The following is a 27290-nucleotide window of genomic DNA, read 5'->3' as shown; positions in this document are numbered from 1 at the left end:
TGACATGCATCAACCAAGTCAGCGAGCCTGACCACCCGATCCCGTTAGTGGCCTTTTACGACAAGAATAGTAAGATTTTACAGCAAGCATGACCTATTCTACCCAGGATCTTCACGGGTCCCCAAGCGCTAAGATAACTTTAAGGAATAGGGCCCTGGCTGTCTAGTACTGGGCGCCGATAACGGACAACGACAGGATGGAGAGGATGCCAATGGCCACCAAAAACACCCAGAAGCAGAAAGAGTCAATCATCAGGGACACGTCTTTCCAGGTAATGACCAGGTCCTCGGGGTCATCTGTGGAGATGGAGAAGGGTGTGTCCCATCCCTTGGGTATCTTGGATTCGCTCAAGCGGGTGGTGTCTGGGGCCTGGGACACCAAGACGTTATTGTTGCATGGCTTCGTGCGAGGCTTGAATTTGTGTGCCTCCCAGAACAGTACGCGTGCCATGCACTTGGAGAAGCAAACTACCCATGGCGGAATAGGGCAGGAGGATTCGCGGAAGTAGATGACCTGTGAGAACACGCTGATCACAGTGCCAAGTGTGCTCAGAATCAGGACCGCTGACACATACACCTCTGGAAAAGACAAGACGTGCGAGTATAATCTGAAGGGCATTAAAAACTTGGGAGAGTTTAGTCTAAAACGTTTAAGCTTACTAACGTTACTCGGCTATATCTGTCACATCTTAATCCAAATCTAAGCTCTGATGGACACATGATATCTGAAGCAGCTTCCAGAGTAACACTGGCATCGTCTGTTTCAGGAACCGCAGCCACAGAACAATTTTGGGACTATTGTGTTTCCTATCATTAGTATATACTTGGTGGTAGACCAGGATGTTTAGACTGACGTGGAGACATAGGACACTCACCTAGTACAGATGTATAAACCGAAGTAGAGGGCACAGCATCTGCCAAGATTGTGAGTATAACAGTGTATGCCAGGAGAACCGTCAGACTGAAGCCCATCTTCTCTCCAGACTTGGGGGACAGTTTGAAAACGAAGGCTACAAGGATGCTGTTGATGAGCACGGGTAGAATCAGATTGAGCCCGTGGTAACTGGGAAGACGCCTCATGGTCACTTGAAGCTGAATGCGTGCATAGCCGTCCCCGTCATGGATGAACACTGAGCGGGACGAGGCATGATCCAACATCTCCCACAAGCCATCTTTCTGGTAGAAGTCCGTCACCATCCCAGCACCCCTCACTGTCAAGTTGACCTCCCCCAGGGTGTAGCCGAAGCTGGTGATTTCAATGGAGCACGTGTGTCTGTCGAAGGGGAAGAAGGTGGGGTCCATGTCACATGCAGTAGTGATGATCCTCGGAGGAGTCCAGCGGACCAGACCATGTTCTGTCACCCGCATGGGAATAGACTTGTCCTCGATTGGAGACAGGTCGTCCACACTGAGCAGCACAGCAACAGAACACAGCAAAAAAGACATCAACGAACACCAACCTTAGCCAAATGATAACATGTTTAGTCGATGGTTCTGTGCAAATACCAGCAGGAGGATAGTGGTGTTATTATGGTCACACAAGAATATATTTATTGAAAATTCGTGTTTAAAAAGGCTTCTTTAACATGTGTTATGTTTCTGGTTTGTCAGCATCATAACAGTGCGCGAGAGTACCACCTTAATGGTAAATGTCAGAGATCTGCATCGTTTCGGGCTTTCGTCACACATTTAGATGGAGAATCGATGGATGGATATTCCGGGGAGCAAAAGGGAGATTTTGTGTCATCTAGCTTTGTGTCTGATAGATATCCTGGGGAGCCAAAGGGAGTCTTAGTGTCATCTAGTTTTGTTTCTGATAGATATCCTGGGGAGCAATAGGGAGACTTAGTGTCATCTACTTTTGTATCTGATGAATATCCTGGGGAGGAAAAGGGAGTCTTAGTGTCATCTAGTTTTGTGTCTGATGGATGTCCTGGGGAGGAAAAGGGAGTCTTAGTGTCATCTAGTTTTGTGTCTGATGGATATTCCGGGTAGCAAAAGGGACATTTTGTGTCATCTAGCTTTGTGTCTGATGTAAATCCCTGGGAGCGAAAGGGAGTCTTAGTGTCATCTAGTTTTGTGTCTGATAGATATCCTGGGGAGCAATAGCGAGACTTAGTGTCATCTAGTTTTGTGTCTGATGGATAACCTGGGGAGCAAAAGGGAGACTTAGTGTCATCTAGTTTTGTGTCTGATGGATAAACTGGGGAGCAAAAGGGAGACTTAGTGTCATCTAGTTTTATGTCTGACGGAAATTCTGGGGAGCGAAAGGGAGACTTAGTGTCATCTAGTTTTGTGTCTGATGGATAACCTGGGGAGCAAAAGGGACACTTAGTGTCATCTAGTTTTGTGTCTGATGGATATCCCGGGAAGCGTAAGGGAGACTTAGTGTCATCTAGTTTTGTGTCTGATGGATAACCTGGGGAGCAATAGGGAGACTTAGTGCCATCTAGTTTTGTGTCTGATGGATAACCTGGGGAGCAAAAGGGAGACTCAGTGTCATCTAGTTTTGTGTCTGATGGATAACCTGGGGAGTAAAAGAGAGACTTAGTGTCATCTAGTTTTGTGTCTGATGGATAACCTGGGGAGCAAAAGGGAGACTTAGTGTCATCTAGTTTTGTGTCTGATGGATGTCCTGGGAAGCAAAAAGGAGACTTAGTGTCATCTAGTTTTGTGTCTGATGGATGTCCTGGGAAGCAATAGGGAGACTTAGTGTCATCTAGTTTTGTGTCTCATGGATGTCCTGGGAAGCAATAGGGAGACTTAGTGTCATCTAGTTTTGTGTCTGATGGATGTCCTGGGGAGCGAAAGGGAGACTCAGTGTCATCTAGTTTTGTGTCTGATGGATAACCTGGGGAGCAAAAGGGAGACTTAGTGTCATCTAGTTTTGTGTCTGATGGATAACCTGGGGAGCAAAAGGGAGACTCAGTGTCATCTAGTTTTGTGTCTGATGGATAACCTGGGGAGCAAAAGGGAGACTTAGTGTCATCTAGTTTTGTGTCTGATGGATATCCCGGGAAGCGTAAGGGAGACTCAGTGTCATCTAGTTTTGTGTCTGATGGATAACCTGGGGAGCAATAGGGAGACTTAGTGTCATCTAGTTTTGTGTCTGATGGATAACCTGGGGAGCAAAAGGGAGACTTGGTGTCATCTAGTTTTGTGTCTGATGGATAACCTGGGGAGTAAAAGGGAGACTTAGTGTCATCTAGTTTTGTGTCTGATGGATAACCTGGGGAGCAAAAGGGAGACTTAGTGTCATCTAGTTTTGTGTCTGATGGATGTCCTGGGAAGCAAAAGGGAGACTTAGTGTCATCTAGTTTTGTGTCTGATGGATGTCCTGGGAACCAATAGGGAGACTTAGTGTCATCTAGTTTTGTGTCTGATGGATGTCCTGGGAAGCAATAGGGAGACTTAGTGTCATCTAGTTTTGTGTCTGATGGATGTCCTGGGGAGCGAAAGGGAGTCTTAGTGTCATCTAGTTTTGTGTCTGATAGATATCCTGGGGAGCAATAGGGAGACTTAGTGTCATGTAGTTTTGTGTCTGATGGATGTCCTGGGAAGCAATAGGGAGACTTAGTGTCATCTAGTTTTGTGTCTGATAGATATCCTGGGGAGCAAAAGGGAGTCTTAGTGTCATCTAGTTTTGTGTCTGATGTATATTCCGGGGAGCGAAAGGGAGTCTCAGTGTCATCTAGTTTTGTGTCTGATGGATATTCCGGGGAGCGAAAGGGACTCTTAGTGTCATCTAGTTTTGTGTCTGATGGATATCCTGGGGAGCAATAGGGAGACTTAGTGTCATCTAGTTTTGTGTCTGATGGATATCCTGGGGAGCAATAGGGAGTCTTAGTGTCATCTAGTTTTGTGTCTGATAGATATCCTGGGGAGCAAAAGGGAGTCTTAGTGTCATCTAGTTTTGTATCTGAAGGATATCGTGGGGAGCAATAGGGAGACATAGTGTCATCTTGTTTTGTGTCTGATGGATATCCTGGGGAGCAATAGGGAGACTTAGTGTCATGTAGTTTTGTGTCTGATGGATATCCTGGGGAGCGAAAGGGAGTCTTAGTGTCATCTAGTTTTGTGTCTGATGGATATCCTGGGGAGCAATAGGGAGTCTTTGTGTCATCTAGTTTTGTGTCTGATGGATATCCTGGGGAGCAAAAGGGAGACTTAGTGTCATCTAGTTTTGTGTCTGATAGATATCCTGGGGAGCAAAAGGGAGTCTTAGTGTCATCTAGTTTTGTGTCTGATGGATATTCCGGGGAGCGAAAGGGAGTCTTAGTGTCATCTAGTTTTGTGTCTGATGGATATTCCGGGGAGCGAAAGGGAGTCTTAGTGTCATCTAGTTTTGTGTCTGATAGATATCCTGGGGAGCAAAAGGGAGTCTTAGTGTCATCTAGTTTTGTGTCTGATAGATATCCTGGGGAGCAAAAGGGAGTCTTAGTGTCATCTAGTTTTGTGTCTGATGGATATTCCGGGGAGCAAAAGGGAGTCTTAGTGTCATCTAGTTTTGTGTCTGATGGATATTCCGGGGAGCGAAAGGGAGTCTTAGTGTCATCTAGTTTTGTGTCTGATAGATATCCTGGGGAGCAAAAGGGAATCTTAGTGTCATCTAGTTTTGTGTCTGATGGATATTCCGGAGAGCAAAAGGGAGTCTTAGTGTCATCTAGTTTTGTGTCTGATGGATATTCCGGAGAGCAAAAGGGAGTCTTAGTGTCATCTAGCTTTGTGTCTGATAGATATCCTGGGGAGCAAAAGGGAGTCTTAGTGTCATCTAGTTTGGTGTCTGATGGATATTCCGGAGAGCAAAAGGGAGTCTTAGTGTCATCTAGCTTTGTGTCTGATAGTTATCCTGGGGAGCAAAAGGGAGACTTAGTGTCATCTAGTTTTGTGTCAGATGGATATTCCGGAGAGCAAAAGGGAGTCTTAGTGTCATCTAGTTTTGTGTCTGATGGATATCCTGGGGAGCGAAAGGGAGTCTTAGTGTCATCTAGTTTTGTGTCAGATGGATATTCCAGAGAGCAAAAGGGAGTCTTAGTGTCATCTAGTTTTGTGTCTGATGGATATCCTGGGGAGCAATGGGGAGTCTTAGTGTCATCTAGTTTTGTGTCTGATAGATATTCCGGGGAGCAAAAGGGAGACTTGGTATCATCTAGTTTTGTGTCTGATGGATATTCCGGGGAGCGAAAGGTAGTCATAGTGTCATCTAGTTTTTGTGTCTGATTGATATCCTAGGGAGCAATAGGGAGACTTATTGTCATCAAGTTTTGTGTCTGATGTAAATCCCTGGCAGAGAAAGGGAGTCTTAGTGTCATCTAGTTTGGTGTCTGATGGATATTCCGGGGAGCGAAAGGGAGTCTTAGTGTCATCTAGCTTTGTGTCTGATAGATATCCTGGGGAGCAAAAGGGAGTCTTAGTGTCATCTAGTTTTGTGTCAGATGGATATTCCGGAGAGCAAAAGGGAGTCTTAGTGTCATCTAGTTTTGTGTCTGATGGATATCCTGGGGAGCAAAAGGGAGTCTTAGTGTCATCTAGTTTTGTGTCAGATGGATATTCCGGAGAGCAAAAGGGAGTCTTAGTGTCATCTAGTTTTGTGTCTGATGGATATCCTGGGGAGCAATGGGGAGTCTTAGTGTCATCTAGTTTTGTGTCTGATAGATATTCCGGGGAGCGAAAGGGAGACTTGGTGTCATCTAGTTTTGTGTCTGATGGATATTCCGGGGAGCGAAAGGGAGTCATAGTGTCATCTAGTTTTTGTGTCTGATTGATATCCTAGGGAGCAATAGGGAGACTTATTGTCATCAAGTTTTGTGTCTGATGTAAATCCCTGGCAGAGAAAGGGAGTCTTAGTGTCATCTAGTTTGGTGTCTGATGGATATTCCGGGGAGCGAAAGGGAGTCTTTGTGTCATCTAGTTTTGTGTCTGATGGATATCCTGGGGAGCGAAAGGGAGACTTAGTGTCATCTAGTTTTGTGTCTGATAGATATCCTGGGGAGCAATAGGGAGTCTTTTTGTCATCTAGTTTTGTGTCTGATGGATATCCTGGGGAGCAAAAGGGAGACTTAGTGTCATCTAGTTTTGTGTCTGATAGATATCCTAGGGAGCAAAAGGGAGTCGTAGTGTCATCTAGTTTTGTGTCTGATGGATATTCCGGGGAGCGAAAGGGAGTCTCAGTGTCATCTAGTTTTGTGTCTGATGGATATTCCGGGGAGCGAAAGGGAGTCTTAGTGTCATCTAGTTTTGTGTCTGATAGATATCCTAGGGAGCAAAAGGGAGTCTTAGTGTCATCTAGTTTTGTGTCTGATAGATATCCTGGGGAGCAAAAGGGAGTCTTAGTGTCATCTAGTTTTGTGTCTGATGGATATTCTGGGGAGCAAAAGGGAGTCTCAGTGTCATCTAGTTTTGTGTCTGATGGATATTCCGGAGAGCGAAAGGGAGTCTTAGTGTCATCTAGTTTTGTGTCTGATAGATATCCTGGGGAGCAAAAGGGAATCTTAGTGTCATCTAGTTTTGTGTCTGATGGATATTCCGGAGAGCAAAAGGGAGTCTTAGTGTCATCTAGTTTTGTGTCATGGATATTTTGGAGAGCAAAAGGGAGTCTTAGTGTCATCTAGTTTTGTGTCTGATGGATATTCCGGGGAGCGAAAGGGAGTCATAGTGTCATCTAGTTTTTGTGTCTGATTGATATCCTAGGGAGCAATAGGGAGACTTATTGTCATCAAGTTTTGTGTCTGATGTAAATCCCTGGCAGCGAAAGGGAGTCTTAGTGTCATCTAGTTTGGTGTCTGATGGATATTCCGGGGAGCAAAAGGGAGTCTTAGTGTCATCTAGTTTTGTGTCTGATAGATATCCTGGGGAGCAAAAGGGAGTCTTAGTGTCATCTAGTTTTGTGTGTGATGGATATTCCGGGGAGCAAAAGGGAGTCTTAGTGTCATCTAGTTTTGTTTCTGATGGATATTCCGGGGAGCAAAAGGGAGTCTTAGTGTCATCTAGTTTTGTGTCTGATAGATATCCTGGGGAGCAAAAGGGAGTCTTAGTGTCATCTAGTTTTGTGTCTGATGGATATTCCGGAGAGCAAAAGGGAGTCTTAGTGTCATCTAGTTTTGTGTCTGATGGATATTCCGGAGAGCAAAAGGGAGTCTTAGTGTCATCTAGCTTTGTGTCTGATAGATATCCTGGGGAGCAAAAGGGAGTCTTAGTGTCATCTAGTTTGGTGTCTGATGGATATTCCGGAGAGCAAAAGGGAGTCTTAGTGTCATCTAGCTTTGTGTCTGATAGTTATCCTGGGGAGCAAAAGGGAGACTTAGTGTCATCTAGTTTTGTGTCAGATGGATATTCCGGAGAGCAAAAGGGAGTCTTAGTGTCATCTAGTTTTGTGTCTGATGGATATCCTGGGGAGCGAAAGGGAGTCTTAGTGTCATCTAGTTTTGTGTCAGATGGATATTCCAGAGAGCAAAAGGGAGTCTTAGTGTCATCTAGTTTTGTGTCTGATGGATATCCTGGGGAGCAATGGGGAGTCTTAGTGTCATCTAGTTTTGTGTCTGATAGATATTCCGGGGAGCAAAAGGGAGACTTGGTATCATCTAGTTTTGTGTCTGATGGATATTCCGGGGAGCGAAAGGTAGTCATAGTGTCATCTAGTTTTTGTGTCTGATTGATATCCTAGGGAGCAATAGGGAGACTTATTATCATCAAGTTTTGTGTCTGATGTAAATCCCTGGCAGAGAAAGGGAGTCTTAGTGTCATCTAGTTTGGTGTCTGATGGATATTCCGGGGAGCGAAAGGGAGTCTTAGTGTCATCTAGCTTTGTGTCTGATAGATATCCTGGGGAGCAAAAGGGAGTCTTAGTGTCATCTAGTTTTGTGTCAGATGGATATTCCGGAGAGCAAAAGGGAGTCTTAGTGTCATCTAGTTTTGTGTCTGATGGATATCCTGGGGAGCAAAAGGGAGTCTTAGTGTCATCTAGTTTTGTGTCAGATGGATATTCCGGAGAGCAAAAGGGAGTCTTAGTGTCATCTAGTTTTGTGTCTGATGGATATCCTGGGGAGCAATGGGGAGTCTTAGTGTCATCTAGTTTTGTGTCTGATAGATATTCCGGGGAGCGAAAGGGAGACTTGGTGTCATCTAGTTTTGTGTCTGATGGATATTCCGGGGAGCGAAAGGGAGTCATAGTGTCATCTAGTTTTTGTGTCTGATTGATATCCTAGGGAGCAATAGGGAGACTTATTGTCATCAAGTTTTGTGTCTGATGTAAATCCCTGGCAGAGAAAGGGAGTCTTAGTGTCATCTAGTTTGGTGTCTGATGGATATTCCGGGGAGCGAAAGGGAGTCTTTGTGTCATCTAGTTTTGTGTCTGATGGATATCCTGGGGAGCGAAAGGGAGACTTAGTGTCATCTAGTTTTGTGTCTGATAGATATCCTGGGGAGCAATAGGGAGTCTTTTTGTCATCTAGTTTTGTGTCTGATGGATATCCTGGGGAGCAAAAGGGAGACTTAGTGTCATCTAGTTTTGTGTCTGATAGATATCCTAGGGAGCAAAAGGGAGTCGTAGTGTCATCTAGTTTTGTGTCTGATGGATATTCCGGGGAGCGAAAGGGAGTCTCAGTGTCATCTAGTTTTGTGTCTGATGGATATTCCGGGGAGCGAAAGGGAGTCTTAGTGTCATCTAGTTTTGTGTCTGATAGATATCCTAGGGAGCAAAAGGGAGTCTTAGTGTCATCTAGTTTTGTGTCTGATAGATATCCTAGGGAGCAAAAGGGAGTCTTAGTGTCATCTAGTTTTGTGTCTGATAGATATCCTGGGGAGCAAAAGGGAGTCTTAGTGTCATCTAGTTTTGTGTCAGATGGATATTCCGGAGAGCAAAAGGGAGTCTTAGTGTCATCTAGTTTTGTGTCTGATGGATATCCTGGGGAGCAATGGGGAGTCTTAGTGTCATCTAGTTTTGTGTCTGATAGATATTCCGGGGAGCGAAAGGGAGACTTGGTGTCATCTAGTTTTGTGTCTGATGGATATTCCGGAGAGCGAAAGGGAGTCATAGTGTCATCTAGTTTTTGTGTCTGATTGATATCCTAGGGAGCAATAGGGAGACTTATTGTCATCAAGTTTTGTGTCTGATGTAAATCCCTGGCAGCGAAAGGGAGTCTTAGTGTCATCTAGTTTGGTGTCTGATGGATATTCCGGGCAGCGAAAGGGAGTCTTTGTGTCATCTAGTTTTGTGTCTGATGGATATCCTGGGGAGCGAAAGGGAGTCTTAGTGTCATCTAGTTTTGTGTCTGATGGATATCCTGGGGAGCAAAAGGGAGACTTAGTGTCATCTAGTTTTGTGTCTGATAGATATCCTAGGGAGCAAAAGGGAGTCGTAGTGTCATCTAGTTTTGTGTCTGATGGATATTCCGGGGAGCGAAAGGGAGTCTCAGTGTCATCTAGTTTTGTGTCTGATGGATATTCCGGGGAGCGAAAGGGAGTCTTAGTGTCATCTAGTTTTGTGTCTGATAGATATCCTGGGGAGCAAAAGGGAGTCTTAGTGTCATCTAGTTTTGTGTCTGATAGATATCCTGGGGAGCAAAAGGGAGTCTTAGTGTCATCTAGTTTTGTGTCTGATGGATATTCCGGGGAGCAAAAGGGAGTCTCAGTGTCATCTAGTTTTGTGTCTGATGGATATTCCGGGGAGCGAAAGGGACTCTTTGTGTCATCTAGTTTTGTGTCTGATGGATATCCTGGGGAGCAATAGGGAGACTTAGTGTCATCTAGTTTTGTGTCTGATGGATATCCTGGGGAGCAATAGGGAGTCTTAGTGTCATCTAGTTTTGTGTCTGATAGATATCCTGGGGAGCAAAAGGGAGTCTTAGTGTCATCTAGTTTTGTGTCTGAAGGATATCGTGGGGAGCAATAGGGAGACATAGTGTCATCTTGTTTTGTGTCTGATGGATATCCTGGGGAGCAATAGGGAGACTTAGTGTCATGTAGTTTTGTGTCTGATGGATATCCTGGGGAGCGAAAGGGAGTCTTAGTGTCATCTAGTTTTGTGTCTGATGGATATCCTGGGGAGCAATAGGGAGTCTTTGTGTCATCTAGTTTTGTGTCTGATGGATATCCTGGGGAGCAAAAGGGAGACTTAGTGTCATCTAGTTTTGTGTCTGATAGATATCCTGGGGAGCAAAAGGGAGTCTTAGTGTCATCTAGTTTTGTGTCTGATGGATATTCCGGGGAGCGAAAGGGAGTCTTAGTGTCATCTAGTTTTGTGTCTGATGGATATTCCGGGGAGCGAAAGGGAGTCTTAGTGTCATCTAGTTTTGTGTCTGATAGATATCCTGGGGAGCAAAAGGGAGTCTTAGTGTCATCTAGTTTTGTGTCTGATAGATATCCTGGGGAGCAAAAGGGAGTCTTAGTGTCATCTAGTTTTGTGTCTGATGGATATTCCGGGGAGCAAAAGGGAGTCTTAGTGTCATCTAGTTTTGTGTCTGATGGATATTCCGGGGAGCGAAAGGGAGTCTTAGTGTCATCTAGTTTTGTGTCTGATAGATATCCTGGGGAGCAAAAGGGAGTCTTAGTGTCATCTAGTTTTGTGTCTGATGGATATTCCGGAGAGCAAAAGGGAGTCTTAGTGTCATCTAGTTTTGTGTCTGATGGATATTCCGGAGAGCAAAAGGGAGTCTTAGTGTCATCTAGCTTTGTGTCTGATAGATATCCTGGGGAGCAAAAGGGAGTCTTAGTGTCATCTAGTTTTGTGTCAGATGGATATTCCAGAGAGCAAAAGGGAGTCTTAGTGTCATCTAGTTTTGTGTCTGATGGATATCCTGGGGAGCAATGGGGAGTCTTAGTGTCATCTAGTTTTGTGTCTGATAGATATTCCGGGGAGCGAAAGGGAGACTTGGTGTCATCTAGTTTTGTGTCTGATGGATATTCCGGGGAGCGAAAGGGAGTCATAGTGTCATCTAGTTTTTGTGTCTGATTGATATCCTAGGGAGCAATAGGGAGACTTATTGTCATCAAGTTTTGTGTCTGATGTAAATCCCTGGCAGAGAAAGGGAGTCTTAGTGTCATCTAGTTTGGTGTCTGATGGATATTCCGGAGAGCAAAAGGGAGTCTTAGTGTCATCTAGCTTTGTGTCTGATAGTTATCCTGGGGAGCAAAAGGGAGACTTAGTGTCATCTAGTTTTGTGTCAGATGGATATTCCGGAGAGCAAAAGGGAGTCTTAGTGTCATCTAGTTTTGTGTCTGATGGATATCCTGGGGAGCAAAAGGGAGTCTTAGTGTCATCTAGTTTTGTGTCAGATGGATATTCCAGAGAGCAAAAGGGAGTCTTAGTGTCATCTAGTTTTGTGTCTGATGGATATCCTGGGGAGCAATGGGGAGTCTTAGTGTCATCTAGTTTTGTGTCTGATAGATATTCCGGGGAGCAAAAGGGAGACTTGGTGTCATCTAGTTTTGTGTCAGATGGATATTCCAGAGAGCAAAAGGGAGTCTTAGTGTCATCTAGTTTTGTGTCTGATGGATATCCTGGGGAGCAATGGGGAGTCTTAGTGTCATCTAGTTTTGTGTCTGATAGATATTCCGGGGAGCGAAAGGGAGACTTGGTGTCATCTAGTTTTGTGTCTGATGGATATTCCGGGGAGCGAAAGGGAGTCATAGTGTCATCTAGTTTTTGTGTCTGATTGATATCCTAGGGAGCAATAGGGAGACTTATTGTCATCAAGTTTTGTGTCTGATGTAAATCCCTGGCAGAGAAAGGGAGTCTTAGTGTCATCTAGTTTGGTGTCTGATGGATATTCCGGAGAGCAAAAGGGAGTCTTAGTGTCATCTAGCTTTGTGTCTGATAGTTTTCCTGGGGAGCAAAAGGGAGACTTAGTGTCATCTAGTTTTGTGTCAGATGGATATTCCGGAGAGCAAAAGGGAGTCTTAGTGTCATCTAGTTTTGTGTCTGATGGATATCCTGGGGAGCAAAAGGGAGTCTTAGTGTCATCTAGTTTTGTGTCAGATGGATATTCCAGAGAGCAAAAGGGAGTCTTAGTGTCATCTAGTTTTGTGTCTGATGGATATCCTGGGGAGCAATGGGGAGTCTTAGTGTCATCTAGTTTTGTGTCTGATAGATATTCCGGGGAGCAAAAGGGAGACTTGGTGTCATCTAGTTTGGTGTCTGATGGATATTCCGGGGAGCGAAAGGTAGTCATAGTGTCATCTAGTTTTTGTGTCTGATTGATATCCTAGGGAGCAATAGGGAGACTTATTGTCATCAAGTTTTGTGTCTGATGTAAATCCCTGGCAGAGAAAGGGAGTCTTAGTGTCATCTAGTTTGGTGTCTGATGGATATTCCGGGGAGCGAAAGGGAGTCTTAGTGTCATCTAGCTTTGTGTCTGATAGATATCCTGGGGAGCAAAAGGGAGTCTTAGTGTCATCTAGTTTTGTGTCAGATGGATATTCCGGAGAGCAAAAGGGAGTCTTAGTGTCATCTAGTTTTGTGTCTGATGGATATCCTGGGGAGCAAAAGGGAGTCTTAGTGTCATCAAGTTTTGTGTCAGATGGATATTCCGGAGAGCAAAAGGGAGTCTTAGTGTCATCTAGTTTTGTGTCTGATGGATATCCTGGGGAGCAATGGGGAGTCTTAGTGTCATCTAGTTTTGTGTCTGATAGATATCCTGGGGAGCAATAGGGAGTCTTTTTGTCATCTAGTTTTGTGTCTGATGGATATCCTGGGGAGCAAAAGGGAGACTTAGTGTCATCTAGTTTTGTGTCTGATAGATATCCTAGGGAGCAAAAGGGAGTCGTAGTGTCATCTAGTTTTGTGTCTGATGGATATTCCGGGGAGCGAAAGGGAGTCTCAGTGTCATCTAGTTTTGTGTCTGATGGATATTCCGGGGAGCGAAAGGGAGTCTTAGTGTCATCTAGTTTTGTGTCTGATAGATATCCTAGGGAGCAAAAGGGAGTCTTAGTGTCATCTAGTTTTGTGTCTGATAGATATCCTGGGGAGCAAAAGGGAGTCTTAGTGTCATCTAGTTTTGTGTCTGATGGATATTCTGGGGAGCAAAAGGGAGTCTTAGTGTCATCTAATTTTGTGTCTGATGGATATTCCGGAGAGCGAAAGGGAGTCTTAGTGTCATCTAGTTTTGTGTCTGATAGATATCCTGGGGAGCAAAAGGGAGTCTTAGTGTCATCTAGTTTTGTGTCTGATGGATATTCCGGAGAGCAAAAGGGAGTCTTAGTGTCATCTAGTTTTGTGTCATGGATATTTTGGAGAGCAAAAGGGAGTCTTAGTGTCATCTAGTTTTGTGTCTAATGGATATTCCGGGGAGCGAAAGGGAGTCATAGTGTCATCTAGTTTTTGTGTCTGATTGATATCCTAGGGAGCAATAGGGAGACTTATTGTCATCAAGTTTTGTGTCTGATGTAAATCCCTGGCAGCGAAAGGGAGTCTTAGTGTCATCTAGTTTGGTGTCTGATGGATATTCCGGGGAGCAAAAGGGAGTCTTAGTGTCATCTAGTTTTGTGTCTGATAGATATCCTGGGGAGCAAAAGGGAGTCTTAGTGTCATCTAGTTTTGTGTCTGATGGATATTCCGGGGAGCAAAAGGGAGTCTTAGTGTCATCTAGTTTTGTTTCTGATGGATATTCCGGGGAGCGAAAGGGAGTCTTAGTGTCATCTAGTTTTGTGTCTGATAGATATCCTGGGGAGCAAAAGGGAGTCTTAGTGTCATCTAGTTTTGTGTCTGATGGATATTCCGGAGAGCAAAAGGGAGTCTTAGTGTCATCTAGTTTTGTGTCTGATGGATATTCCGGAGAGCAAAAGGGAGTCTTAGTGTCATCTAGCTTTGTGTCTGATAGATATCCTGGGGAGCAAAAGGGAGTCTTAGTGTCATCTAGTTTTGTGTCAGATGGATATTCCGGAGAGCAAAAGGGAGTCTTAGTGTCATCTAGTTTTGTGTCTGATGGATATCCTGGGGAGCAATGGGGAGTCTTAGTGTCATCTAGTTTTGTGTCTGATAGATATTCCGGGGAGCGAAAGGGAGACTTGGTGTCATCTAGTTTTGTGTCTGATGGATATTCCGGAGAGCGAAAGGGAGTCATAGTGTCATCTAGTTTTTGTGTCTGATTGATATCCTAGGGAGCAATAGGGAGACTTATTGTCATCAAGTTTTGTGTCTGATGTAAATCCCTGGCAGCGAAAGGGAGTCTTAGTGTCATCTAGTTTGGTGTCTGATGGATATTCCGGGCAGCGAAAGGGAGTCTTTGTGTCATCTAGTTTTGTGTCTGATGGATATCCTGGGGAGCGAAAGGGAGTCTTAGTGTCATCTAGTTTTGTGTCTGATGGATATCCTGGGGAGCAAAAGGGAGACTTAGTGTCATCTAGTTTTGTGTCTGATAGATATCCTAGGGAGCAAAAGGGAGTCGTAGTGTCATCTAGTTTTGTGTCTGATGGATATTCCGGGGAGCGAAAGGGAGTCTCAGTGTCATCTAGTTTTGTGTCTGATGGATATTCCGGGGAGCGAAAGGGAGTCTTAGTGTCATCTAGTTTTGTGTCTGATAGATATCCTGGGGAGCAAAAGGGAGTCTTAGTGTCATCTAGTTTTGTGTCTGATAGATATCCTGGGGAGCAAAAGGGAGTCTTAGTGTCATCTAGTTTTGTGTCTGATGGATATTCCGGGGAGCAAAAGGGAGTCTTAGTGTCATCTAGTTTTGTGTCTGATGGATATTCCGGGGAGCAAAAGGGAGTCTTAGTGTCATCTAGCTTTGTGTCTGATAGATATCCTGGGGAGCAAAAGGGAGTCTTAGTGTCATCTAGTTTTGTGTCAGATGGATATTCCGGAGAGCAAAAGGGAGTCTTAATGTCATCTAGTTTTGTGTCTGATGGATATCCTGGGGAGCAATGGGGAGTCTTAGTGTCATCTAGTTTTGTGTCTGATAGATATTCCGGGGAGCAAAAGGGAGACTTGGTGTCATCTAGTTTTGTGTCTGATGGATATCCTGGGGAGCAATAGGGAGACTTATTGTCATCAAGTTTTGTGTCTTATGTAAATCCCTGGCAGCGAAAGGGAGTCTTAGTGTCATCTAGTTTGGTGTCTGATGGATATTCCGGGGAGCGAAAGGGAGTCTTTGTGTCATCTAGTTTTGTGTCTGATGGATATCCTGGGGAGCGAAAGGGAGTCTTAGTGTCATCTAGTTTTGTGTCTGATGGATATCCTGGGGAGCAATAGGGAGTCTTTGTGTCATCTAGTTTTGTGTCTGATGGATATCCTGGGGAGCAAAAGGGAGACTTAGTGTCATCTAGTTTTGTGTCTGATGGATATTCCGGGGAGCGAAAGGGAGTCTCAGTGTCATCTAGTTTTGTGTCTGATGGATATTCCGGGGAGCGAAAGGGAGTCTTAGTGTCATCTAGTTTTGTGTCTGATAGATATCCTAGGGAGCAAAAGGGAGTCTTAGTGTCATCTAGTTTTGTGTCTGATAGATATCCTTGGGAGCAAAAGGGAGTCTTAGTGTCATCTAGTTTTGTGTCTGATGGATATTCTGGGGAGCAAAAGGGAGTCATAGTGTCATCTAGTTTTTGTGTCTGATTGATATCCTGGGGAGCAATAGGGAGACTTATTGTCATCAAGTTTTGTGTCTTATGTAAATCCCTGGCAGCGAAAGGGAGTCTTAGTGTCATCTAGTTTGGTGTCTGATGGATATTCCGGGGAGCGAAAGGGAGTCTTTGTGTCATCTAGTTTTGTGTCTGATGGATATCCTGGGGAGCGAAAGGGAGTCTTAGTGTCATCTAGTTTTGTGTCTGATGGATATCCTGGGGAGCAATAGGGAGTCTTTGTGTCATCTAGTTTTGTGTCTGATGGATATCCTGGGGAGCAAAAGGGAGACTTAGTGTCATCTAGTTTTGTGTCTGATGGATATTCCGGGGAGCGAAAGGGAGTCTTAGTGTCATCTAGTTTTGTGTCTGATAGATATCCTAGGGAGCAAAAGGGAGTCTTAGTGTCATCTAGTTTTGTGTCTGATAGATATCCTGGGGAGCAAAAGGGAGTCTTAGTGTCATCTAGTTTTGTGTCTGATGGATATTCTGGGGAGCAAAAGGGAGTCTTAGTGTCATCTAGTTTTGTGTCTGATGGATATTCCGGGGAGCGAAAGGGAGTCTTAGTGTCATCTAGTTTTGTGTCTGATAGATATCCTGGGGAGCAAAAGGGAGTCTTAGTGTCATCTAGTTTTGTGTCTGATGGATATTCCGGAGAGCAAAAGGGAGTCTTAGTGTCATCTAGTTTTGTGTCATGGATATTTTGGAGAGCAAAAGGGAGTCTTAGTGTCATCTAGTTTTGTGTCTGATGGATATCCTGGGGAGCAAAAGGGAGTCTTAGTGTCATCTAGTTTTGTGTCTGATAGATATTCCGGAGAGCGAAAGGGAGACTTGGTGTCATCTAGTTTTGTGTCTGATGGATATTCCGGGGAGCGAAAGGGAGTCATAGTGTCATCTAGTTTTTGTGTCTGATTGATATCCTAGGGAGCAATAGGGAGACTTATTGTCATCAAGTTTTGTGTCTGATGTAAATCCCTGGCAGCGAAAGGGAGTCTTAGTGTCATCTAGTTTGGTGTCTGATGGATATTCCGGGGAGCGAAAGGGAGTCTTTGTGTCATCTAGTTTTGTGTCTGATAGATATCCTGGGGAGCAAAAGGGAGTCTTAGTGTCATCTAGTTTTGTGTCTGATGGATATTCCGGAGAGCAAAAGGGAGTCTTAGTGTCATCTAGTTTTGTGTCTGATGGATATTCCGGGAGCGAAAGGGAGACTCAGTGTCATCTAGTTTTGTGTCTGATTGATATCCTGGGGAGCAATGGGGAGACTTGGTGTCATCTAGTTTCGTGTCTGATAGATATTCCGGGGAGAGAAAGGGAAATTTTGTGCCATCTAGTTTTGTGTCTGATGGATATCCTGGGGAGCAATGGGGAGTCTTAGTGTCATCTAGTTTTGTGTCTGATAGATATTCCGGGGAGCGAAAGGGAGACTTGGTGTCATCTAGTTTTGTGTCTGATGGATATTCCGGGGAGCGAAAGGGAGTCATAGTGAGATGCTTCTCCGGGCCTGTAATCGCACAAAGTTCAATGATTATAGTAATTATTACGCATTATCAACGACGAGGACGGGATACCAGATGTGATGGGAGTCAGTGTGTATGTCACTGACGTTGTTGTAGGAGGCTGGCGTCCATGACAGCCGGGGATCCTCCCACACCTGCAACAATGCACGGACACGACAAGGTCTTTATTGGATAACGATTGGATCTTGCATAATATCAAACATGAAACTTCACTTTCGAATAGTGATAACACCGGTGTCCGCGAAAAGGTGAACGTATCCTGCCCCACCGCTGGCACCCATTACATATGCATGAATCGTGTCAACTGAACTAAGCAAGTGATCGAACAAGATTTTGTCATGAAGATCAGTGAGTGAGTGAGTGAGTTTGGGTTTACGCCGCTTTTAGCAATATTCTAGCAATATCACGGCGGAGAACACCAGAAATGAGCTTCACACATTGTGAACCCGGGTCTTCGGCGTGACGAGCGAACGCTTTAACCACTAGGCTACCCGACCGCCCCTCGATATTTTATGAATGTACTGTGAAAACAGTTGACACACGAGGGGAGGACTGGTTTCTTGTTGCTGTTGCTGTTGTTTGTTTGTCTGGACAAGACAATCCAGTGATTGATATCATGAGAGTTTCTACGAGATGGACAATAATGACTCATATTGGTGAACATTACCCCCAGAATTGGCATTATAGACGGAGAATTAGGACGTTTGTTCAGAAAGAAATTGGCCTTGGCATTATATAAAGGTAATTTGCGAAAATCCGTTTGAAAAAAATCCATGGCATCATGGCAATATTGGTATTATAACTAGCGGTATTATAACAGATTGGCATTGTAACCAGGTTGGCATTGTAACCAGGTTGGCATTATAACCAGGTTGGCATTATAACCAGCTTGGCATTGTAACCAGCTTGGCATTATAACCAGCTTGGCATTATAACCAGCTTGGCATTGTAACCAGCTTGGCATTATAACCAGGTTGGCATTGTAACCAGCTTGGCATTGTAACCAGCTTGGCATTGTAACCAGCTTGGCATTGTAACCAGGTTGGCATTGTAACCAGGTTGGCATTTTAACCAGCTTGGCATTATAACCAGGTTGGCATTATAACCGGGTTGGTATTGTAACCAGGTTGGCATTGTAACCAGGTTGGCATTATAACCTGCTTTGCATTATAACCAGCTTGGCATTGTAACCAGCTTGGCATTATAACCAGCTTGGCATTATAACCAGCTTGGCATTATAACCAGCTTGGCATTGTAACCAGGTTGGCATTGTAACCAGGTTGGCATTGTAACCAGGTTGGCATTATAACCAGGTTGGCATTGTAACCGGGTTGGCATTATAACCAGGTTGGCATTATAACCAGGTTGGCATTGTGACCAGGTTGGCATTATAAAAAAAACACATTTCAAACCATTTCAGCATACATGTCTACCTTTAATTAAGTAGACATTATACTATTTTAAAACTGCAACCAGCACATAAACAGTTATATGTTTGAAAATGAGAATGTCAAAATGTTTGATGCCATGCATCTCGGTAAATATGAATTGAAGCTCATGAATTCTATTTCTATGGTCCTTGTTTTAGAATAGATATAGAATTCAAAATGTGATTTTTCAACCATAAGGTCCCTCATCACATAGTTGATCATGTATACTGAACCAAAGTAAAAACTTCACAATCCTAAAATTTTAACATTTTGACCAGTTATCATTGTGGGCCCTTATTGTGTATTTAAACAGTAATGGCCTCAATCCCATCGAACACGTCTGGGATGCTCTTGGCAGAAGTCTGCGCACTCTCCAGAACCAACCACATAATTTGCAAGATCTTGGCACCGTTTGGCAGCAACAATGGCGTCATCTTCCCAATCATGTGTTCACAAGCATCACAAGGTCCATGCGGAGGCGTTGTGTGGCAGTTGTCAACGCACATGGTGGCCATACACGCTACTGAACTTGTGTGCCATCAGATTCTCGTTCTTGGGACTTATGATTTAAACTGTTGATGTTATTACCGAATACCGTAGGTGCTTGGAATAAATTATGGTTACCACCGTTAATTCAAATCCTTCTTTGGACATTAATGATTAAAAATTACCTTCTCTGATACATTTGTCCGTTGTATATCATATATGGGATTACTTTTAAAAATGTGAAGTTTTTAATTTGACTCAGTATATTTGTGTTTTGTCTCGTCTTTGTTATATACGTCACACTTACCAGCGTGAACCATCCGGCAAAGGACATCTGCTGATCTTGTAAATTCTAAGGAAAAAAAGGAAGAGTGAGTGAGTGAGTTGGTTTTAACGCCGATTTGAACAATGTTCAATTCATATGTGGGGGAAAGCCCGAAGTGATGCAGGCCTCAGATGTTTGGTGAAACCCATGAGCTCTGGTATGGTGTTGAATCACTCAACATATTTGGAGCCAACCGTGATTCGAACCATCCAAAAGAGGCTCCTGGCGTGTCCAAGGGACGCAAATCTGCCCTGCAAAATGCGGCACCTGAGTTGGTTGGTTGGTTTGTTGTTACGCCGCACTCACAATATTCCAGCTATATGACGGCGGTTTGAAATAATCGAGTCTGGACCAGACAATCCAGTGGTTGATATCATGAGCATCGATCTACGCAATTGGGATACGATGATATGCATCAACCAAATCAGCGAGCCTGACCACCCGATCCCGTTAGTCACCTCTTAGGCCAAGCATGGTCGCCTTTTACGGCAAGCATGGGTTGCTGAGACGACTGCGGAACTATGGAAGAAACCAAATTGATCGCCACAGGCCAATAGACGAGATTCATTGTTGGTATGACGTACAGCAGGCCAATAGAAGCCATTCATTGTTGGTATGACGTATCACAGGCCAATAGACACAATTCAATGTTGGCATGACGTATCACAGACCAATAGATACAATTCATTGTTGGCATGACGTACCACAGACCAATAGACACAATTCATTGTTGGCATGACGTACCACAGACCAATAGATACAATTCATTGTTGGCATGACGTACCACAGACCAATAGACACAATTCAATGTTGGCATGACGTACCACAAGCCAATAGACACAATTCAATGTTGGTATGACGTACCACAGGCCAATAGACACGATTCATTGTTGGCATGATGTACCACAGACCAATAGACACAATTCATTGTTAGCATGACGTACCACAAGCCAATAGACACGATTCATTGTTGGCATGACGTACCACAGGCCAATAGACACAATTCATTGTTTGCATGACGTACCACAGGCCAATAGACACAATTCATTGTTGGCATGACGTACCACAGACCAATAGACACAATTCATTGTTGGCATGACGTACCACAGGCCAATAGACACAATTCATTGTTGGCATGACATACCACAGACCAATATACACAATTCATTGTTGGCATGACGTACCACAGACCAATAGACACAATTCATTGTTGGCATGACGTACCACAGGCCAATAGACACGATTCATTGTTGGCATGACGTACCACAAGCCAATAGACACAATTCATTGTTGGCATGACGTACCACAGGCCAATAGACACAATTCATTGTTGGCATGACGTACCACAGACCAATAGACACAATTCATTGGTGGCATGACGTACCACGGGCTGACATATTCCTTCAAGATTGATACATGCACTAAATCAGGGACTCGTTGAATCGTAGTTGTAAACTTAAGAACAGCAGATGGTTTACCATGTTTTGAATGGAGAGCAAGTTGTATGCGATCTCGACCGATGTAACAGGCGTAGGGCGAACATATGTGCTGTAGTTGGTCAGTAGATCCTTCCTCAGGAGTGTCTCCCCCTCAATGCTGAACGATGACGAACCTTTAGCAACGGAAAAATAGTATTTATTTTTCAGAGTGAGCGAGTTTAACTCAGTTCAACGCCGCTTTTACAGTATTCCGCTAGTCAACAGCGTGTCAGCTTAATTTGGGAGGAAAGCCAAAAGCGACGCAGGTCTCAGACGTTTTCCACTTCAGTGAAACCAACGAGCACGTGTATGGTGCTGACAAACCTAGAAACATATTCGGGGCGAGCCGGGATTCGAACCAACGACCATAGGCGTGCCCAAAGGAAGCAATTCTGCACAGCGAATTGCAGCGTCTTAGACGACTGGGCCACCTGTGCCCCATAGTTTTCAGAATAATGTGTTGTTTAGTTTATATACTTACATCTGTACATCAATGTTTTATGACATAGTATCATTATGTGCAGCGTAATTCCTCGTGAAGAATGTGTAGTATGTATTTACAAGTGTGCTACAGTGTGTCATTGTACAGTGAAGAATGTGAAGTATATATTTACAAGTGTGCTACAATGTGTCATGGTGCAGTGAAGAATGTGAAGTATATATTTACAAGTGTGCTACAGTGTTTCATGGTACAATGAAGAATGTGAAGTATATATTTACAAGTGTGCTACAGTGTTTCATGGTACAATGAAGAATGTCAAGTATATATTTACAAGTGTCCTACAGTGTTTCATGGTACAATGAAGAATGTCAAGTATATATTTACAAGTGTGCTACAGTTGGTCATGGTACAATGAAGAATGTGAAGTATATATTTACAAGTGTGCTACAATGTGTCATGGTACAGTGAAGAATGTGAAGTATATATTTACAAGTGTGCTACAATGTGTCATGGTGCAGTGAAGAATGTGAAGTATATATTTACAAGTGTGCTACAGTGTGTCATGGTACAGTGAAGAATGTGAAGTATATATTTACAAGTGTGCTACAGTGTGTCATGGTACAGTGAAGAATGTGAAGTATATATTTACAAGTGTGCTACAGTGTTTCATGGTACAATGTGAAGAATGTGAAGTATGTATTTACAAGTGTGCTACAATGTGTCATGGTGCAGTGAAGAATGTGTAGTATATATTTACAAGGGTGCTACAATGTGTCATGGTACAGTGAAGAATGTGAAGTATATATTTACAAGTGTGCTACAATGTGTCATGGTACAGTGAAGAATGTGAAGTATATATTTACAAGTGTGCTACAATGTGTCATGGTACAGTGAAGAATGTGAAGTATATATTTACAAGTGTGCTACAATGTGTCATGGTACAGTGAAGAATGTGAAGTATATATTTACAAGTGTGCTACAATGTGTCATGGTACAGTGAAGAATGTCAAGTATATATTTACAAGTGTGCTACAGTGTGTCATGGTACAGTGAAGAATGTGAAGTATATATTTACAAGTGTGCTACAATGTGTCATGGTACAGTGAAGAATGTGAAGTATATATTTTCAAGTGTGCTACAATGTGTCATGGTACAGTGAAGAATGTGAAGTATATATATACAAGTGTGCTACAATGTGTCATTGTACAGTGAAGAATGTGAAGTATATATTTACAAGTGTGCTACAATGTGTCATGGTACAGTGAAGAATGTGAAGTATATATTTACAAGTGTGCTACAATGTGTCATTGTACAGTGAAGAATGTGAAGTATATATTTACAAGTGTGCTACAATGTGTCATGGTACAGTGAAGAATGTGAAGTATATATTTACAAGTGTGCTACAATGTGTCATGGTACAGTGAAGAATGTGTAGTATATATTTACAAGTGTGCTACAGTGTTTCATGGTACAGTGAAGAATGTGAAGTATATATTTACAAGTGTGCTACAATGTGTCATGGTACAGTGAAGAATGTGAAGTATATATTTACAAGTGTGCTACAATGTGTCATGGTACAGTGAAGAATGTGTAGTATGTATTTACAAGTGTTCTACAATGTGTCAATGTACAGTGAAGAATGTGAAGATTGTATTTACAAGTGTGCTACAGTGTGTCATTGTACAGTGAAGAATGTGACGTATATATTTACAAGTGTGCTACAGTGTGTCATTGTACAGTGAAGAATGTGAAGTATATATTTACAAGTGTGCTACAATGTGTCATGGTACAGTGAAGAATGTGACGTATATATTTACAAGTGTGCTACAATGTGTCATGGTACAGTGAAGAATGTGAAGTATATATTTACAAGTGTGCTACAATGTGTCATGGTACAGTGAAGAATGTGAAGTTTGTATTTACAAGTGTGCTACAGTGTGTCATGGTACAGTGAAGAATGTGAAGTATGTATTTACAAGTGTGCTACAATGTGTCATTGTACAGTGAAGAATGTGAAGTATATATTTACAAGTGTGCTACAGTGTGTCATTGTACAGTGAAGAATGTGAAGTATGTATTTACAATTGTACTACAGTGTTTCATTGTACAATGAAGAATGTGAACTATGTATTTACAAGTGTGCTACAGTGTGTCATAGTACAGTGTCGAATGTGTAGTATGTATTTACAAGCGTACATTAGTGTGTCATGGCACGAACAGACGTTAAAAGAGGGTTAAAAAGATTGTTGTTACCGTGCCTGATGCTTAGCACTAAAGGGGTAAAACAAGGAATGGTCGGCTCGGAGTCGATATACTGTGTGGGGTAATCATGTTAAACACAAACGCACACTGAAAACACCCACACGCACGCACAAACAAGTGTACGGCAGTGTTATATACTAACAAGTGTACGACAGTACTATCATATGTTTACAAGTGTACGACAGTGTTATATACTAACAAGTGTACGACAGTGTTATATACTAACAAGTGTACGACACTGTTATATACATACAATTGTACGACAGTGTTATATACTAACAAGTGTACGACACTGTTATATACTTACAAGTGTACGGCAGTGTTATATACTAACAAGTGTACGACAGTTCTATCATATGTTTACAAGTGTACGACAGTGTTATATACTAACAAGTGTAAGACAGTGTTATATACTTACAAGTGTACGACACTGTTATATACTTACAAGTGTACGACAGTGTTATATACTAACAAGTGTACGACACTGTTATATACTAACAAGTGTACGACAGTGTTTTGTACTTACAAGTGTACGACAGTGTTATATACTTACAAGTGTACGGCAGTGTTATATACTTACAAGTGTACGACAGTACTATCATATGTTTACAAGTGTACGACACTGTTATATACTAACAAGTGTACGACAGTACTATCATATGTTTACAAGTGTACGACAGTGTTATATACTAACAAGTCTACGACAGTGTTATATACTTACAAGTGTACGACACTGTTATATATTTACAAGTGTAAGGCAGTGTTATATACTAACAAGTGTACGACACTGTTATATACTTACAAGTGTACGGCAGTGTTATATACTTACAAGTGTACGACACTGTTATATACTTACAAGTGTACGGCAGTGTTATATACTAACAAGTGTACGACAGTTCTATCATATGTTTACAAGTGTACGACAGTGTTATATACTAACAAGTGTACGACAGTGTTATATACTTACAAGTGTACGACACTGTTATATATTTACAAGTGTAAGGCAGTGTTATATACTAACAAGTGTACGACACTGTTATATACTTACAAGTGTACGGCAGTGTTATATACTTACAAGTGTACGACACTGTTATATACTTACAAGTGTACGGCAGTGTTATATACTTACAAGTGTACGACACTGTTATATACTTACAAGTGTACGGCAGTGTTATATACTTACAAGTGTACGGCAGTGTTATATACTTACAAGTGTACGGCAGTGTTATATACTTACAAGTGTACGACAGTGTTATATACTAACAAGTGTACGACAGTGTTATATACTTACAAGTGTACGACACTGTTATATACCTACAAGTGTACGACAGTGTTATATACTAACAAGTGTACGACAGTGTTATATACTAACAAGTGTACGGCAGTGTTATATACTAACAAGTGTACGACAGTGTTATATACTTACAAGTGTACGGCAGTGTTATATACTAACAAGTGTACGACAGTGTTATATACTAACAAGTGTTCGACAGTACTATCATATGTTTACAAGTGTACGGCAGTGTTATATACTAACAAGTGTACGACAGTGTTATATACTTACAAGTGTACGGCAGTGTTATATACTTACAAGTGTACGACACTGTTATATACTTACAAGTGTACGGCAGTGTTATATACTAACAAGTGTACGACAGTTCTATCATATGTTTACAAGTGTACGACAGTGTTATATACTAACAAGTGTACGACAGTGTTATATACTTACAAGTGTACGACACTGTTATATACCTACAAGTGTACGACAGTGTTATATACTAACAAGTGTACGACAGTGTTATATACTAACAAGTGTTCGACAGTGCTATCATATGTTTACAAGTGTACGACACTGTTATATACCTACAAGTGTTATATACTAACATGTGTACGACAGTGTTATATACTAACAAGTGTACGACAGTGTTATATACTAACAAGTGTTCGACAGTGCTATCATATGTTTACAAGTGCACGACTGTGTTATATACTATCAAGTGTACAACACTGTTATATACTCACAAGTGTGTTATACTTACAAGTGTACGACGGTGTTATATACTACCAAGTGTACGAGAGTGTTATCATATGTTTACAGGTGTACGACTGTGTTGTATACTAACATGTGTACAACAGTGTTATATACTTACATGTGTGCAACAGTGCTAGCACATACTTACATGTGTACGACAGTGTTATATACTAACAAATGTACCACAGTGTTATATACTTACAAGTGTACGACAGTGCTATCAAATATATACAAGTGTACAACAGTGCTAGCATGTATTTACAACTTACAACAGTGCTAGCATATATTTACAACTTACAACAGTGCTAGCATATATTTACAACTTACAACAGTGCTAGCATATATTTACAAGTGTACAACAGTGCTAGCATATATTTACAAGTGAACAACAGTGCTAGCATATATTTACAAGTGTACAGCAGTGCTAGCATATATTTACAAGTGTACAGCAGTGCTAGCATATATTTACAAGTGTACAACAGTGCTAGCATATATTTACAAGTGTACAACAGTGCTAGCATATATTTACAACTTACAACAGTGCTAGCATGTATTTACAACTTACAACAGTGCTAGCATATATTTACAAGTGTACAACTGTGCTAGCATATATTTACAACTTACAACAGTGCTAGCATATATTTACAAGTTTACAACAGTGCTAGCATATATTTACAAGTGTACAACAGTGCTAGCATATATTTACAAGTGTACAACAGTGCTAGCATATATTTACAACTTACAACAGTGCTAGCATATTTTTACAACTTACAACAGTGCTAGCATATATTAACAAGTGTACAACAGTGCTAGCATATATTTACAATAGTACAACAGTGCTAGCATATATTTACAACTTACAACAGTGCTAGCATATATTTACAACTTACAACAGTGCTAGCATATATTTACAACCTACAACAGTGCTAGCATATATTTACAATTTACAACAGTGCTAGTATATGTTTACAAGTGTACAACAGTGCTAGCATATATTTACAACTTACAACAGTGCTAGCATATATTTACAATTGTACAACAGTGCTAGCATATATTTACAAGTGTACAACAGTGCTAGTATATGTTTACCTCATACAACAGTGCTAGCATGTATTTACAAGTGTACATCAGTGCTAGCATATATTTACAACTTACAACAGTGCTAGCATATATTTACAAGTGTACAACAGTGCTAGTATATATTTACAACTTACAACAGTGCTAGCATATATTTACAAGTGTACAACAGTGCTAGTATATGTTTACCTCTTACAACAGTGCTAGCATGTATTTACAAGTGTACAACAATGCTAGCATATATTTACAAGTGTACAACAGTGCTAGCATATATTTACAACTTACAACAGTGCTAGCATATATTTACAAGTGTACAACAGTGCTAGTATATGTTTACAAGCGTACAACAGTGTTATATATTTACAAGTGTACGACAGTGCTATCAAATATCTACAAGTGTACGACAGTTCTATCAAATATCTACAAGTGTACAACAGTGCTAGCATATATTTACAAGTGTGCAACAGTGCTAGCATATATTTACAAGTGTGCAACAGTGCTAGCATATATTTACAAGTATACAACAGTGTTATATACTTACATGTGTACAACACGCTCAAGATGAGCAGGACGCTGGTCTTCAATGTTGCCATGTCTGTCCAGAGACAATATGGTTCTGTATTCCTGCTACTTCTGTGTGAACAGTCAACAGGGAATTCGTTCTGGAACACGTAACTTCATTCGCATTAATCTTAC

The 27290-nt window shown here is 42.0% G+C and overlaps 1 protein-coding gene across 1 annotated transcript; it reads right to left on the bottom strand.

The window, feature by feature from the left end:
- Nucleotides 1-27290, bottom strand: LOC124145365 (neuronal acetylcholine receptor subunit alpha-6-like). The gene is made up of 6 exons (XM_048395505.1): nucleotides 27136-27290; nucleotides 20782-20915; nucleotides 19286-19330; nucleotides 17087-17196; nucleotides 875-1407; nucleotides 1-578 (listed from the first exon to the last, which is right to left on the bottom strand). The coding sequence occupies exons 1-6, from the start codon at nucleotides 27185-27187 to the stop codon at nucleotides 163-165; spliced, it is 1290 nt and encodes a 429-aa protein (XP_048251462.1). The 5' UTR covers nucleotides 27188-27290; the 3' UTR covers nucleotides 1-162.

The sequence above is a fragment of the Haliotis rufescens genome, unplaced genomic scaffold (genome assembly GCF_023055435.1).
Source record: "Haliotis rufescens isolate VD_foot unplaced genomic scaffold, xgHalRufe1.0.p SCAF_14, whole genome shotgun sequence".
Taxonomy (NCBI): Eukaryota; Metazoa; Mollusca; class Gastropoda; order Lepetellida; family Haliotidae; genus Haliotis; species Haliotis rufescens.
Note: the sequence above shows the minus strand (reverse complement) of the source record. Positions and strands in the feature narration are given on the sequence as shown.